Genomic DNA, 13969 nt, shown 5'->3' on the forward strand with positions numbered 1-13969 from the left:
CAAAGAGGCAGCGAAGGGAGCCAGAGACAGAAGGAAACAGTAGGACTCACTTTTGTTATAGCAGGTGGTAAGCACAGCCTTATCTGCAGGACTGGCGCCAATGTGCCATATCTCCCCAGCTTGGTGCAGGAGGACGTTCTTATTAATGATGTTATTCTCGTCATCAAAGTCAATGATGTGGATCTGCAAGAAAATCAGGGACAGAGAGGATAGATGTGTTGGGGATGAAGATACAGTTAAAGCACGCCGCATGCACCTCCACACACACACACACACACACACACACACACACACACACACACACACACACACACACACACACACACACACACACACACACACACACACACACACACACACACACACACACACCAGATGCAGTTCAAAGCTTCGCTCGCTCCTCTGATTCCTTCCCTTTAAAAAAAAGAAGAAAAGGTTCCTCTTTTTAATATGATAGTAAACGTAATTTCAAGGCAGGCATCTCTTTGGTTCTTTTTTTGTACCCCCCGTCAGCGGCACACGGCTGAAGACTTTTCATCTTGATTTGGCCTTTTAAAGCAATTATTAAGACACTTTTAGAAGGAGTCATGGGAGTTCCGCATATGACACGTTGGAGGAGTCAGAGGAAAAAGGTACAACAAAAAGGAAATCGATAAAACTCATTCCTTTGATTTAGATTGTTTTTTTTGTTTTTTTTTTGCCAAACTGCCCTGCTAAAAGGGGCTGGGGAAAGGGCTTTAATTGGATACTTCATTAAAAATGTTCTTGTAAACAAACCAGATGGCAGCGGATGATAATTTAGCTATAGCTGAGCGTACTCTAATGCCTCTCTAATGTCTAGTTTTCATCTGCATACGAGTAGGACGGCAACAATACAGAAAATATTTCTTTGCTCACAGTAGGCGGACCCGAATAGTCGGCTATTCGCTTCGTCGAACTGTCACAGTGGCGGAAAAATGTGTCATCAATAATCACCACAAGTCAGATGGTGCTAAATGTCTGATTTGAGATAGAATGGAGTGGTTTCTCCTTATAAATTCTGATCGATTGCAAACTGCCATCAGCTTATGGAGTTGCAACGTGGGGGTGGGGCTTAAAGTTATATTACGAGCCACGATAAGAAACCGATGCAACAGTTGTAATAGCTAAACAATGTATCTTGGTCACCGTTTTCTATATAGTCATGAAGCTTAAACAGGTGGAATCAAAGAGCAAAACAACATTTTAAACAAAAGTGACACAAAAAGTTGACCAACCAGATCGGACTATGTAAATTCCTAGTCAGGGTCACCTTTATTTTGCAGTCCTAATGGACCATTCAAGGAAAAGAAAGATAAAAAAATCTACTGAAAATCCCAAAACGCTGTAGTCACTGTGGTGCTAGCAGGTGCTGTGGGTGTAAAAACCAACAATGAAAGTGTAGAAAACTTAAATGACACCTCGCACAAACATTTGGCAAGAAGGGCCGTTGAAGTTACTCTCAGTGGAGAACATGCTGTCCCTGATTGTCCAGGATTCACTTCTTTGTGTTTCAAGCTGGGAAATGTAATAAGGAGCCCACTTGATGTCTAATTCCACGGGACTCACATCAAAACGTATCAATATTTGCAATTGATGATTTATAGCTGAAACCCTTTTTTTCAGCAATGTTGCCGTCTGTCCAGTTATTTATGTGATGAATGAAAGCATATGCTCAAGCAACAGAGATACAAGGTATATTCAGACAGGCAGTATGAGGAAAAAATAAAGAGGTTTTTGAACGTTGAAGCATAAAAACGTATTTTAGAAGAAAACCCAAATTAAAGTATGAATCTGAAAATGAGCATGATACGTCCCCTTTTACTTTTAAAGATGCATACAAGAAATTGTGAACAGATACACCGTAACTACTGTAAGGCTCCAGAAACACCCAGAAGTCTGGGCTGCACTTGGAAAAACATCAGCTGTCTAGACATTAAAGCACACAAGTTTAAACAACAGGCTAAACTTTTATCCATAAGAAGTTAATAGAAACTCCTCCTTACTGAGTTATTTTTATGAGATGGAAATCTATTCTATGAGGGCCCTCAACTGAATGCAGTTCAGGGCCTACAATGCAGTAAAACAGTGAGGGTCTCAAGGTTTGATCAGACAATTAATGGCGGTTTCTCCCATAAGAGAGACACTTACAGCACCTTGGGGGACCGTTAATGGGGTTGCACTGGACAATAACTCCTGCCAGGCACTTCCACTCCCCTTCCCTGTACTACTTTTACAGGCTGAGAAAGAGGATGAAAGAAGGGGGCGGGAAGAGGAGGAGGAGGAGGAGAAGAGCATCGCAGCGGCGGCATCCTTCAGCCTCCTCAAAGTCAGCTAGGCGGCTATTAACCTTGGGTTGGACTGCATCGAGCAAAAAATTATTACGCAAAGTTATAATTTTATGGTGGTGGGGGAGCGGCACAAATAAATTCAGGCTGGCGGGACAGGGTAATTGGAGGGCCCAGTAATAGGGTCCCCCCGAATGAACCCAGGTGTGAGGGGAGAGAGAGAAGTTCCGGCCCTCCTCCCCCGGGTGATTTATCCCTCATTCTTCCAGGCTTGGGGAGTGACTCATAGCCTTCAGCCACTTGGGCACTCGGCCCGGCGCTTTTAATTATGTGCCGATGGTGGGAGGAATCGAGGCAGGGAGGGGGAGAGGAGAGGCCGGGAGATTGGGAAAGAGGGGGTGCGGGAGGGATAAAGCCGAGCCGGCTCGTGGCCCCCCACATCAGGGGCCTCGCCGCTAAAGCTCTTTAGCCGCCACAGATGACAGTAAGCGTGGCGGAGGAGTAGCGAGCGAATGAGAGGTGCCAAGCTCGGGCGCTTTATCTCGTTAGCAGCCTTAAATGCCACGCCGACGTGCCCTCCTATTTGTCATTCCAGCTATTGGTCTCTGAGGGATTTGAGAGGTGCTCCGCGAGTTAAGAGAGACATTTCCACCCCGCATTACGCTTAATGGGAGGTGGAGAGGCCAGCAGGCTTATGGATACAGCAGAAAGCCATCAGGGCTGAAATGCCCATCGAAAAAACATTTCTCACGCTGCAGGTTCAAACTTGGACGAACCGAGCTAACCAATTGTTGGCCAGCAAACTTATGCAGAGTGGAAAAGACAGCGAGCTTCATGAATAAACAGAGTGCAACTGAACTGAACCTGCGATTCAAATGCGGGGTCATCTCACAGAACGTAACCTTCACAGATGAATAATGATCCCGACTAGATCGTGCAGCTTTGAATGCTCTTTGACACGATGAAGCACAAGTCAGTTAGGTATACATGTATATTTTACGGTTTGTTTTCTTTGTGTTTTCAAAGTACATAACTTGAGTAAAACAAAATGTCATGAATGAAACATAACACATCAACAATACGAAACAGCAACCCATTCCCCCTAACCTTTACACACTCTGGAATAGCAGCAATCTTGCAGGATTGCATACAACTGTTCATTGTATTAATTAATTAATCACTTGACGTTTTTAGTCACTTGACGTTTTTCTTTGCTTTTTAGTAATCTGGTTTTTCTTGTATAAATTATGGTTGAACTGCATAATATACATACTAGCCCTCAACTGCACTAGGTATCTGACTGTACTATTTTTATTTGTAATTTTATTCTGTTTGTATTATTTTTAACTGTTTGTTTCACGTTATGTTTTGCACGTTATGTTTTGCACGTTTTTGTATGTATTTTGTCCTTTCTGTGGACCCCAGGAAGATTAGCGGCCGCTAAGGCGTCAGCTAATGAGGCTCCAGTAAATAAACTAAACTATTCATTGTAACTATTCAGTCGAGAAATGTCAGAGTGCAACGAATGCACGGTGAATCGTAGACCTGCAATGTGAAAGGAAGATCATATCTAAGCAACGTCCATGCTAACGTTTCGTAAATGCTGCAAAACAAAAACAAGTAGAGCCGTAGAGCGAGCACTGTGCCTCCTTAGAAAAACAATTAAAAAACTGATTAAAATGGTTGGAATTCTGCGCTGACCCGTGTATTATGTGTCGTCTAACGCTCTCTTGTAATTAGTTGGTTTGTGGACGTGGGCTGCAGTATCAGTCACATTGTGAGATATTCATCATACAAAGTGGGTCGCCCAATATGTCGTCCAACAAGATATGAAGGCAAAGCTCTTGCTAGCTGTTCTGAACCATTGCGCTTAGCCGGCAACATCTGGTTCTGCCGAGTGAAGCCGATGCAGAAGTGTTGCATTCTCTCTATGGACCAGCAGGGGGCGACACCTCTGATCGTATAGAAGTCTATGAGAAAATGACTCTACTTCTCTTGATTTATTCCTCAGTAAACATTGTAAACATGAGTTTATGTCTCAATCTCTAGTTTCAAGTCTTCTTCAATACAGCATGATGTTCATTTAGTAAATTATAATCCATTTAGAGTCAAACAGACCATAAAGCAGGGTATTCTTTAGGGCGGGCTTACTGTTATTAACAGGTCACTGCCGCAACCAGAGACATACACGGTGTCTCTATGTCAATCCTCCGCATTCCAAATATGGTCACTTACGTTCATTGGTTCCGTCTTTGCACTAATGTGAAAGACGGAAACGCGACGTCAGAGACAAGCAGATGGAAGGGTCGACTCTACAGTCTGTGTTTGAGGGATTTAACTAGGATGTCAAACGGATACAGCAGCGAAAAAACAGGTGAAAGAGATAAACATAGAAGCTTAACATTTTGAATTTGGAGTGAAATGGCAGAACTAATCTTGAACCCTACTTCTGTTATATGTGGAGTCCACAGAATGAATGTTCAGCTGACGACCGAGGATCCCAAACAATGCCAAGTAAACGTGGCCGTCAATACTCTAAATGTATTACAAGGCCAACGGAAGAACATTTACACCTTTACGTTACATTTATGTTTTAGGGGAAAGCATGACAGCAGTAGTAGTAGTAGTAGTAGTAGTAGTAGTGTGTCTTCTATGTAAGTTGCTTGCTACTGTGACAAACTAATTTCCGCTTGGGGATGAATAAAGTATCCATCCATCCATCCATCCATCCATCCATCCATCCATCCATCCATCTATTAGTATAGTAGTAGTAGCATGACAATGTTAGGGCGGACACAGATGGCAATATTCCCCCAGTAAAAAGACTTCTGTTTCATTCATTTGCCGGTCCAGTCAGAGACACTGAGGGGAAATAACAAAAAAATGAAGGTATTTAAAGAAACAAAGTAATACAGGGGCTTTTGGGAAAACATTTGGGGCTGAAGTTTAAGCCAGAATGGAGGGAAAGTGTGAGGACTGCGTTCGGCTGCCGACGGAGTGGAGTAAGAACACAGATCGACTGGGATGCATTGTCACCGTTCCCAACAAGCACCGTATTAGACTCGCTACACAAGACTTGGATTGAACCAAGTCTGTATTCAATGCCAGACCGTTTTCACACTGAGGTCTGCCAGAAAAATAGTCTTTTTTTCTTTTGTATTAAGGCAGAAGTATAAGTGTGTGTGTGTGTGTGTGTGTGTGTGTGTGTGCGTCTCTCTCTCTCACACACACACACTCTCTCTCTGAGAGCTAATTATTTCTCCCCCGTTTAGAGCCAACTGTTTCTGTCATCTGTCTCCGTAATGACCTCTGCAAGATGTGCATGCATGCACACACACACACACACACACACACACACACACACACCCACTCTCCCCCTTTTTCCTTCTACAAACACACTCGCAGCACACACAAATGGTATCCTGTGTGTGTGTGTGTGTGTGTGTGTGTGTGTGTGTGTGTGTGTGTGTGTGTGTGTGTGTGTGTGTGTGTGTGTGTGTGTGTCAACGACAGAATGAGCTACACCTGCAGTCCCCGAATCCGCACTTAAAAAAAATAAAAATAAAATAAAATAAAATCATACACAAGGCTTTTGATAACCGTTGAACCACTTGGCGCTGAAAGACAGATAATTCATCCATAACTACAATATTTCAATATATCGTTTTTAAAGTTGAAAAAAGAAAATGTAGACATTCACGGGTTTCAACTCCTAAAATGCAACATGCGTCCCAGTTCCCTGATGTTTTATAGAGCAAAAGATGAAGCGAGACAATAAGAGCAGCTCTGTTGTGTTATTGAGCCACGTCCTCAGCTTTGATCGGCTGTTTTCAGCTTCTCAAATGTGAAGACGTTTTTCTGGTTTCTACTGGCACACATCACATATCTTGGGGTTGTGGACTGTTGTTTGGACCAAATAAACAAAATGATGATTTCAACTTGGGCCATGGGAAATTCTGACAGGCATTGATTTAAAGGCGCAACTAACAATTACTGTGATCATTGATTATTCGGTCGATTCTCTTTTTCTTAAATTAGTTGTTTGGTCTGTAGCTGCTGAAAAAAAAAAAAAAAAGCCCACAACAACAAATCAAGTAAGATATTAAATTCACAATAATGCAAATAGTACAAATTAAAGAGACTGGAAGCAGAACAAGTTTTTCTTCTCAATATCAATTATCAAAATTGTTGGAAATAATTTGTTTAAGAATTGTTCCAAATCTAATCGTTTCTGCACTAAATTGATCAGTAATGTTTTTGTCATATTAATCAACAGTCAAAATACCAAAGACGAAAACCTTCAGGCCAACAAACAAAAACGAAGAAATCCTTCGAGTCTTCCAAGTCTGCACATAACGGCAAAACTTGGCTACTGTCCCTTTACACTGGCAATTAATAGTTTAAATAGAAAAATGTATTTAACGAGCTACAGATTGCCAGCATTGCAAGGTTACAAAACCTGTCCGTTTGTGAATATATATATATATATATATATATATATATATATATATATATGCTAAAGAACAGTTATGTTCTTTAGCATTCTGTTCGCTTCAATATTCATGTTGTTTTATTCATTCAATTCTTTAATATTTGACATTCGCTGTCCTGTACTAAATCTTCTTCAGCCTTTTGTCAGTCTTGAATCGTTATATGTCGAGAGGACCAAAACGGGCCCAACTGCTGATTATTTATGCTCATGGTTCATACGCTGTTTTTCCCATGGACCCTACAGATTGAGGAATTCCTTGAAAATGAAAAAGCATCTTCGAGGAAAGAAAGAGCGGACCGCCATATTTATGTTCGCACACTCCAGGAAAACCAAAGTGGCTCACAGAAGCCTTATCTTTGGGTCCGTTTATGATTTACACGATGAAGACTTATCGTACACCCTGATAAAAAATATAGCTCTCTCTCCCTGACTGAATAAAGTCAAAAGTGACCACAAATGAAACTCCTGACTGAAATCACAACTGTTTGATCCTAGGTTAAGGTCTTTCCTACACTTCCTCTTTTTTTCTTTTTTTTAAAAAATCTAAATCGGCCCCTCCAACGTCATGTCATCATGTTGGCCCATGTCCTGGTCTCTTGCAAAAAACGAAGAGTCCTCTGACTCTGATTAGAATTGTAAATCTGAAATGCGATGCATGAGGTTATTTGGTCATGCTTTTAACATTTAACATATTCAAAAACAAGTCAGTCTGTCTCTGACCTAGAGAAAGTTATTCATTTCATCCTGTTTCAGGAACTCAGGCTCCTCTCATTCCCACTGTCAACAATTATTTAAGCATCTGCAATTGACTAAACGCAAATCTTTACATTTGAAATGCTTCAAAGGCTTTTAATTTAAATGAACACAGAAAGCATTTTTTCTTTTTACTCGAGATCTTATGACAAAAGCTTACTTGACAACTGAAAGCTTACTCAGTCTACTTTTTTGTCTGACTATATTTCTGATATTTAAATATCATAAATCTACTGTCAGCTCATCAGAAACTCTCAGCTACATTTGCAATAAATGGAAACAATAGAAATCAAATTGAAACCCTTTGCAGCAGCCCTTTATGTATCTTTTATACAGCATCTTAAAATTAACTAAATTCTCTGAAACATTCAACTGATAATAATTTGAATTGATGCAAGTGCATTTAGGGCGTGTCCAAATCTACTTTTGCTAGTTAAAGGGTGCATAACATGGGCGTAAAGTAAGGCGCAAGGGACAAAAGGGTTGTGTTTAGTCTCTAATTAATCATAGATGTTCGGATAGATGTGAGTTCAAGTTAAACCATCATCACCATTCCCTTTAAAAGCCAGGTTGGCCTGTACCCTGTACGTTGCTGTTTAAATGGCAGGTTCTGCAAATTGGAGAAGCGAGCAACTTTCTGCAGTGAAAATGTAGTTTTTGAAAGGCTAAACGCCAACAAATATGGATTGAGGCAGACTATCTTGATAGATAAACACTATGTTGGGAAATGTGTAAATAATCCAAAAAAAACTTTTTCAATACCTTTTGACTATTTGGAGTTATTGGACATTTTTGGATCACACGAGTCAAACACAATCCTACGCAGCCACCACTGGAACTTTAATCTATTATACTGATAATATTAAGCCTGATATGTATCTGTAACTATGCAGAAATGCCAGCTTTAGCCACAGTGAAGAGACATGCAACACCAAAAAAAGCTGTGAACGTTATGAATTAAGTTTTGCAGCATCTAACTATTTTGTAGTCAAGAGTGCTTGAATTGTCTCATATTGATGGGTTTCATATTCTGTTTACTGATTAGGATGGAACTCGGTTTACTATTTCTCACTGTCCTTCGATGGGGGTGCTGAGTCTAGAGGCTGCATTAGGCCTTGGTTATACTCCCTACCCGCGTGTGTGCACTGTCCCAACGCAGCACTCGTTAACTCATCATCACACATTTTGTTAAAACAAATAAAAACATGTGTTGGGGAAGCCTCTGAGTGTGTGACGGAGGATTGTGTTTTTCCTCAACATGAATACAAACATTTTAACCATAAATTGGTGCACAAAAATTCACCGGAATGCAGGAAATGAAGTGCTTGACCCTCAAAATGTCCATTGAAAACTCCTGCACATCTATCTTTCTGAGTAATGCGCCCTTTGTTAAGCGGCAGGAAAGGGGTCAAAATAAAAATAACAACAGACGAAGGGCAGTCAGGGCCGGTTTCTGCATATCCAGACACTGCCACACATTTCTTGTGGGTCCTACGTGATGATTGAGAGGGGATTATCTTTGTATCAGTCTGTACATTATTTCTTAGGAAATGTTGCATATTATACCTTTAACCTGCATGTATATTTGTTGTATTGTCTATAGTGTATGGTGTTGTCAGTTGTTATAGCTACTGAGCAGAGCAGATGAGATGCAGCATCGTGCATCCCCAAAGAAGAAAGGGTCATGCAGTAGACGGCAGGATACGCTTTGTCTATAATATCATTATCATCAAAAGACACAACATATTTTAAGAAATGTGAATCATTGTGAATTCATGAATAATAGTAAAAAATAGCCTGTTGCTTGCCTCCTGTTGCAGACAACCTCCTTCCCACCCGGCTTCACATTGCAGGATGATTATGAAAGGTACCATGCGCGGGGTTTCTTACCTGGTTGTCAAACTTCAGGGACTGTGTGCCCACAAGGAAACGAATGGCATCGGTCTCAGCTGTCTGGGCAGTAAGTGCTCGTGCCTGCAAAGTAGATGCACAATGACACGACTGTCAGTTCACATGAACACGTTTAATAAATGAAGGGTAGCAGAATAACATAGTTGCGTCTAGAATAGTTAGTGCGAATAAGTGAAATAGAAGAGAGCTAGCTTCCACTCAGGTGAATGGTAATGAATGGTAAGGACAGTAACGTTACCTGGAACTCGAGACCATAAATGACAGGAGCGTCGTCCTCCATCTCTCAGTCTGTTGCCAGAGGTAGAGTTTACAAATATATATTGTTTGTCTTTTAAACGTCGTCTCGTAATTAGGAGAGCACTGCACAAATACTGTAACTGTACTACGTATTGCTCAAAACCAACACAACACAGTCATACACAGTAGCTGCACTTCCGCGAAGTAAAACCCGGGGTAAAAAAGAAGCGTGTGAAATAAATACGTAACACCCGTCGTGTAAAGTCGTGTACGCTTATAAAGTTACGTAAACGGAGTCAAGAATACAAAAATGAAACGACGGCATGAGATTTGTCCGCTCTGGACTACCGTACATGTAGGTTTCCGTTGGAGCTACGCATGCGCATTAGGGTGTTATCTGTCAGCGCAGTAAGGTAAGAAACATTGTCGTGTTTGTGTTTCGGTTTGTAATTTGTCGTCTCTGCGTGTTGATATTTATACAACGGTGGTGCGGTTCGTGTTTTATAACGTGTGGGCGGCTATTAGTCAAGCATTTATTTCACCTGTTCAACCGGCTGCTCAGCTAAATGACCGTGTAATAGCCAGCCGGCTAATGTAGCCTTGACGTTAGCAAGCCAGTATGTCATGTATTCGTGTGTTGACTTGTCAGGAGGATGGATAGTGGGGAGGCTCAGGCTCTGCGGCCAGTCACGTTGGACATCACAGTCGAAGATGTCACTACGGAAGCCCCGGACCCTCCGGAGCCGACCACCAGCCAGACGCCCTCCAGAGACCTTATTCCCCAGGTAGACAGCATCGACTTGGGCGGGGAGTTTGTCACCCCCCAGGAGGACAGCAGTGCTACACCTTCAGAGAGCCTGATGGACAAGCTCAACGACCAGATGATGGAGAGCGTCATGATTTCTGACTCGCCTAATAACAGCGAGGAGGATGACGTAGCTCCCATGGACTCCTTTCTGGATGGAGTCGAGGAGGAAGAGGCTGCAGTGGAGGCATCAGACGACAAAGAAGAACAAAGTGAGATCGGACAGAATACTACTGAGATTCGATTTTCCCTGGAGGAACAGGAGCCAGGTGGTTCTATGCAGAAAGCAGGTGAGGACGCAAAGGAGCAGGCAGTCACACAAGTGCAAGTCATCACCTGTGTTTCACCCCAAGGTGACGCAGAGAGCCCATGTGATCTTAACAGTGGGGATCCAGCACCACAAGAAGCCAAAGGGACGAGCCCAAAAGACGAGCCCGTGCCGGTGTGCACCATATTCAGCCATGGCAACCAGCCGAAGTCTCTTGTGCCGGATGGCTTCCAGCCCACCCTCATCAAGTCCCCCAGCTTCAGCATGGGAAGTGGTGGAGGCAGCAGTGAGGCGGTGACCCCCAGCAAGCTGACGGCCCCCCTCGTGTGTCAGCCCAGCCCCAGCCTCAGTAAGTTCTTCACTGACAATGGACAGGTCAACCCAGCCTCCGACTTCTTTGATTCCTTTACGGTCCCCTCCTCCTTCATCTCCGTTTCAAACCCGAATGCTGAGATCCCTCCGGGCCCCAGCCCAGCGACCATAGCCCACACCCCGGAGCGGCAGCTCTCTTCCACCTCCTCCTCCATCTCCACCCCTGGAGGACCTATGGACTCTGGTGCCCCCACCCCAAGTTCAGTGTTTGGCCCTGCCCCTACGGAATCCACCGCCAAGGCCCAACTTCCTCCACCCCAAGCAGGCCCAGCTCCAACTCAAGCCGCCGCCCCTCTAGCCACTCAGCCGCAGCCCTTCAACCAGCTGCAGGCCGTGTTCTCGGGCAGCGATGACCCGTTTGCGACGGCGCTGAGCCTGAGCGAAGTGGACAGGCGCCATGATGCCTGGCTGCCATCCGAGGAGACCAGGAAGGTGTTGATCTCTGTGGCCACCCAGCAGTATAGCCCATCCTTCGTAGAGAGCAACAGACTCACCATGCCCGGACTCAAGTTTGACAACCTTCAGGTAGGACGAGCACTTGGGCTGTAAAATGCTTATCATAAAATGTATGTCTTGTGAAAGCCCTGGGAGCAATTCATTTTTGTGAAAGGGAACTCATTTTACTCATCATAGGACTACTCGGCTTCTGAAAAAACAGTTGTTTGAGTCTTGAGACCACATGTTTTTAACCGAAAGCCTGCATGACAGACTAGATTTGTGAAGTTTGAACTGCCATGTCTCATGAGGACAGAAACGGGGGGAAATGCAGAAAACCTGCTGTGTAGACGGTTAACCGAGGCTTTCACACTGAGATTTGAGTCAAATGAAATACGAGACTGTTCACTGTCCATGTAGTAAATCTCCAAATCATCCTACTAACAGACAGCTACTGATGATGAATGGCTAGCTTGAGTGGGAGGCTGCTGAAGTACAGTCATAAAGAATAGCAGCATCAGACTGTCGTCTCCAACTAAATCTCAGCCTGAAGATCAAACAGTTGGCTGCTAACAGAAAACATTATCAGACATGTCTATCAAACAAATGTTTGTGAAACAAGAAATAAATGCATACATTGTCGTATAAATGACACCTAAAACTGCATTGACACTAAGGAAGTCTAACAAAGGATGCTATTGAGTTGCATCGTGGGTAATATAGTAGCCAGTGTTTGTGGAGCTTGACCACAACCAGGGACGATAAGTCAGGATGCCTCTGTTGCTTTGTGTTTGACCATTTTAATATTCACTTTGCAAGACTGCTGAATTTGTGGAACTAAATCATTAGATTTTATTTAACATAAAGAGAACACATACTGCTAAAACTAGGCCTTTATTTAGTTATGAATTACATATAATGATTATCAGAATTGTGTTAATTACATTTTTTTTAAGGGTTCTTACGTTGATTTGTTGTGTCCCAAGGTGATATCTGAAACATGAATCGTTATCATTACTATTCTATTTAAGGCTACAACTAATGCTTATTTTCAGGAGAGATCGTGCTTTGTTTGCTCCGACCAACCGTCCAAAACCCAGAACAGTTTGATTTAAATTGAGATGATATAAATTGAACCATACCGACTGTGTTACCGTTTAATTGCATGAGTATTGCTTCATCAATTAATCCATAAATAGTTTCAGCTTTAGTGATATAATAGAGTTGGTCATCTCGGACACTTTTCCTTTGACAAGCATTTAGGACTCAATAATGGAAATGCTTACAAGGCCATTTCTGTGCGTTATTTTCTGCATTTTAAAGATTGCAGTGATGCAGGGAAAAAACACCCCACCTATAATCCATTATGTCAAGACATTTATTAGCACAGAAATGGAATGGCCTCCGGCTTCACCTTGATCATTCTGATTTGTTCAACACATTTGAACATTTTACAATGTTCTTCTGTCTGGTTTCAGTCAGAAGTGCTCTGGCACAACAGATAGTGTGTCACCTATCTAAAAGCACATGTAGAAGTAGACAGGCAACCCCTTTCTTGGCTCATGTGTCACCGTATCATGTTTACGTCTCATGAACATCCTTCAAGCTCCTTCAACAGCAACATTTATCCGTAATAACAACCCTGATGAAACATCAATTCACTTATCTATTCAATTGAATCTTATGTTGTACGTCCACCTCCCAGCTTAGATTGTGCTCATTATGCCCCTCAGTGTGTTTGAATGGCTGCTTGAATAAATGAATATAAAGCAGGATTTTTTTCCCCCCGTCATCTTGGTTTGTTTTTTCCCATTAAGAGACAGTTTTCAGCAAACAAATAAGAGCCACTCTGAACTGCACTAAAGGTAGCTGTTTCGGAAGTCTGTTATTTGTTCCATTCCTGTTTGGGCTGAATGTTGTTTAACTGCTAGATCTCATTAATTAAAAACAAATTGTGAAAGTGTAAACGTAAATGATGGCCATTTCCATGCTCGCTTATGTCTTATGTAAGTTATTGCAGTAGTTTTGTATCTGTTGATACAATTAGTTTCACAGATTTGCTTGCTAAACACACCAAGAAGACCTTATTGAGCACCATAGGAAAAAAGTCATGCTGCAATTTGGTTTTCTAAAACATTTAAGATTTAGAGATTGCAAGGATTGTATTATTCGGCACCTGGATGACGAGTACAAACAGCGCAGAAACTCCATTATTGTCAATACACCCAAGGAAAGCATTCATCCTCTGCATGTCCTCGGCTTCTAGTTTGTGGTTGTAAAGTTTCATGAGGCTGGGAGTGTCGTAGAGGTCACAAAAGGTCATGTTATACAGTTACCTTAAGAAATGGTTTCCAGTCAATCAAGTTATTGCAATTGGCATGCAACAAAGT

At 42.3% G+C, this 13969-nt stretch overlaps 2 protein-coding genes across 3 annotated transcripts in view; one reads left to right on the forward strand and one right to left on the reverse strand.

Annotated features, from left to right (window-relative positions):
• The window catches only part of eipr1 (EARP complex and GARP complex interacting protein 1), a 57954-nt gene extending 48119 nt beyond the window's left edge, over positions 1-9835 (reverse strand). The window contains exons 1-3 of one of the 2 annotated variants that reach the window (XM_079223328.1): positions 9701-9835; positions 9442-9525; positions 51-183 (exon numbers count right to left, since the gene is read on the reverse strand). In XM_079223328.1, coding sequence (XP_079079454.1) covers positions 51-183; positions 9442-9525; positions 9701-9742 — 259 coding nt within the window. In that variant the 5' untranslated portion in view covers positions 9743-9835. Of the gene's footprint in view, position 1; positions 184-9441; positions 9526-9700 lie in introns of both variants that reach the window. The other variant, XM_079223327.1, reaches the window with a different exon arrangement.
• A 517-nt stretch (positions 9836-10352) lies between these two features.
• Positions 10353-13969, forward strand: part of trappc12 (trafficking protein particle complex subunit 12) — a gene marked incomplete at its 5' end in the record, with an annotated part of 32873 nt that continues 29256 nt past the window's right edge. The window contains one exon of the mRNA XM_079228584.1: positions 10353-11669. Within this exon, the coding sequence (XP_079084710.1) occupies positions 10353-11669 (1317 nt within the window). The remainder of the gene's footprint in view (positions 11670-13969) is intronic.

Source organism: Taurulus bubalis, assembly GCF_910589615.1.
Source record: "Taurulus bubalis genome assembly, chromosome: 1".
NCBI lineage: Eukaryota > Metazoa > Chordata > Actinopteri > Perciformes > Cottidae > Taurulus > Taurulus bubalis.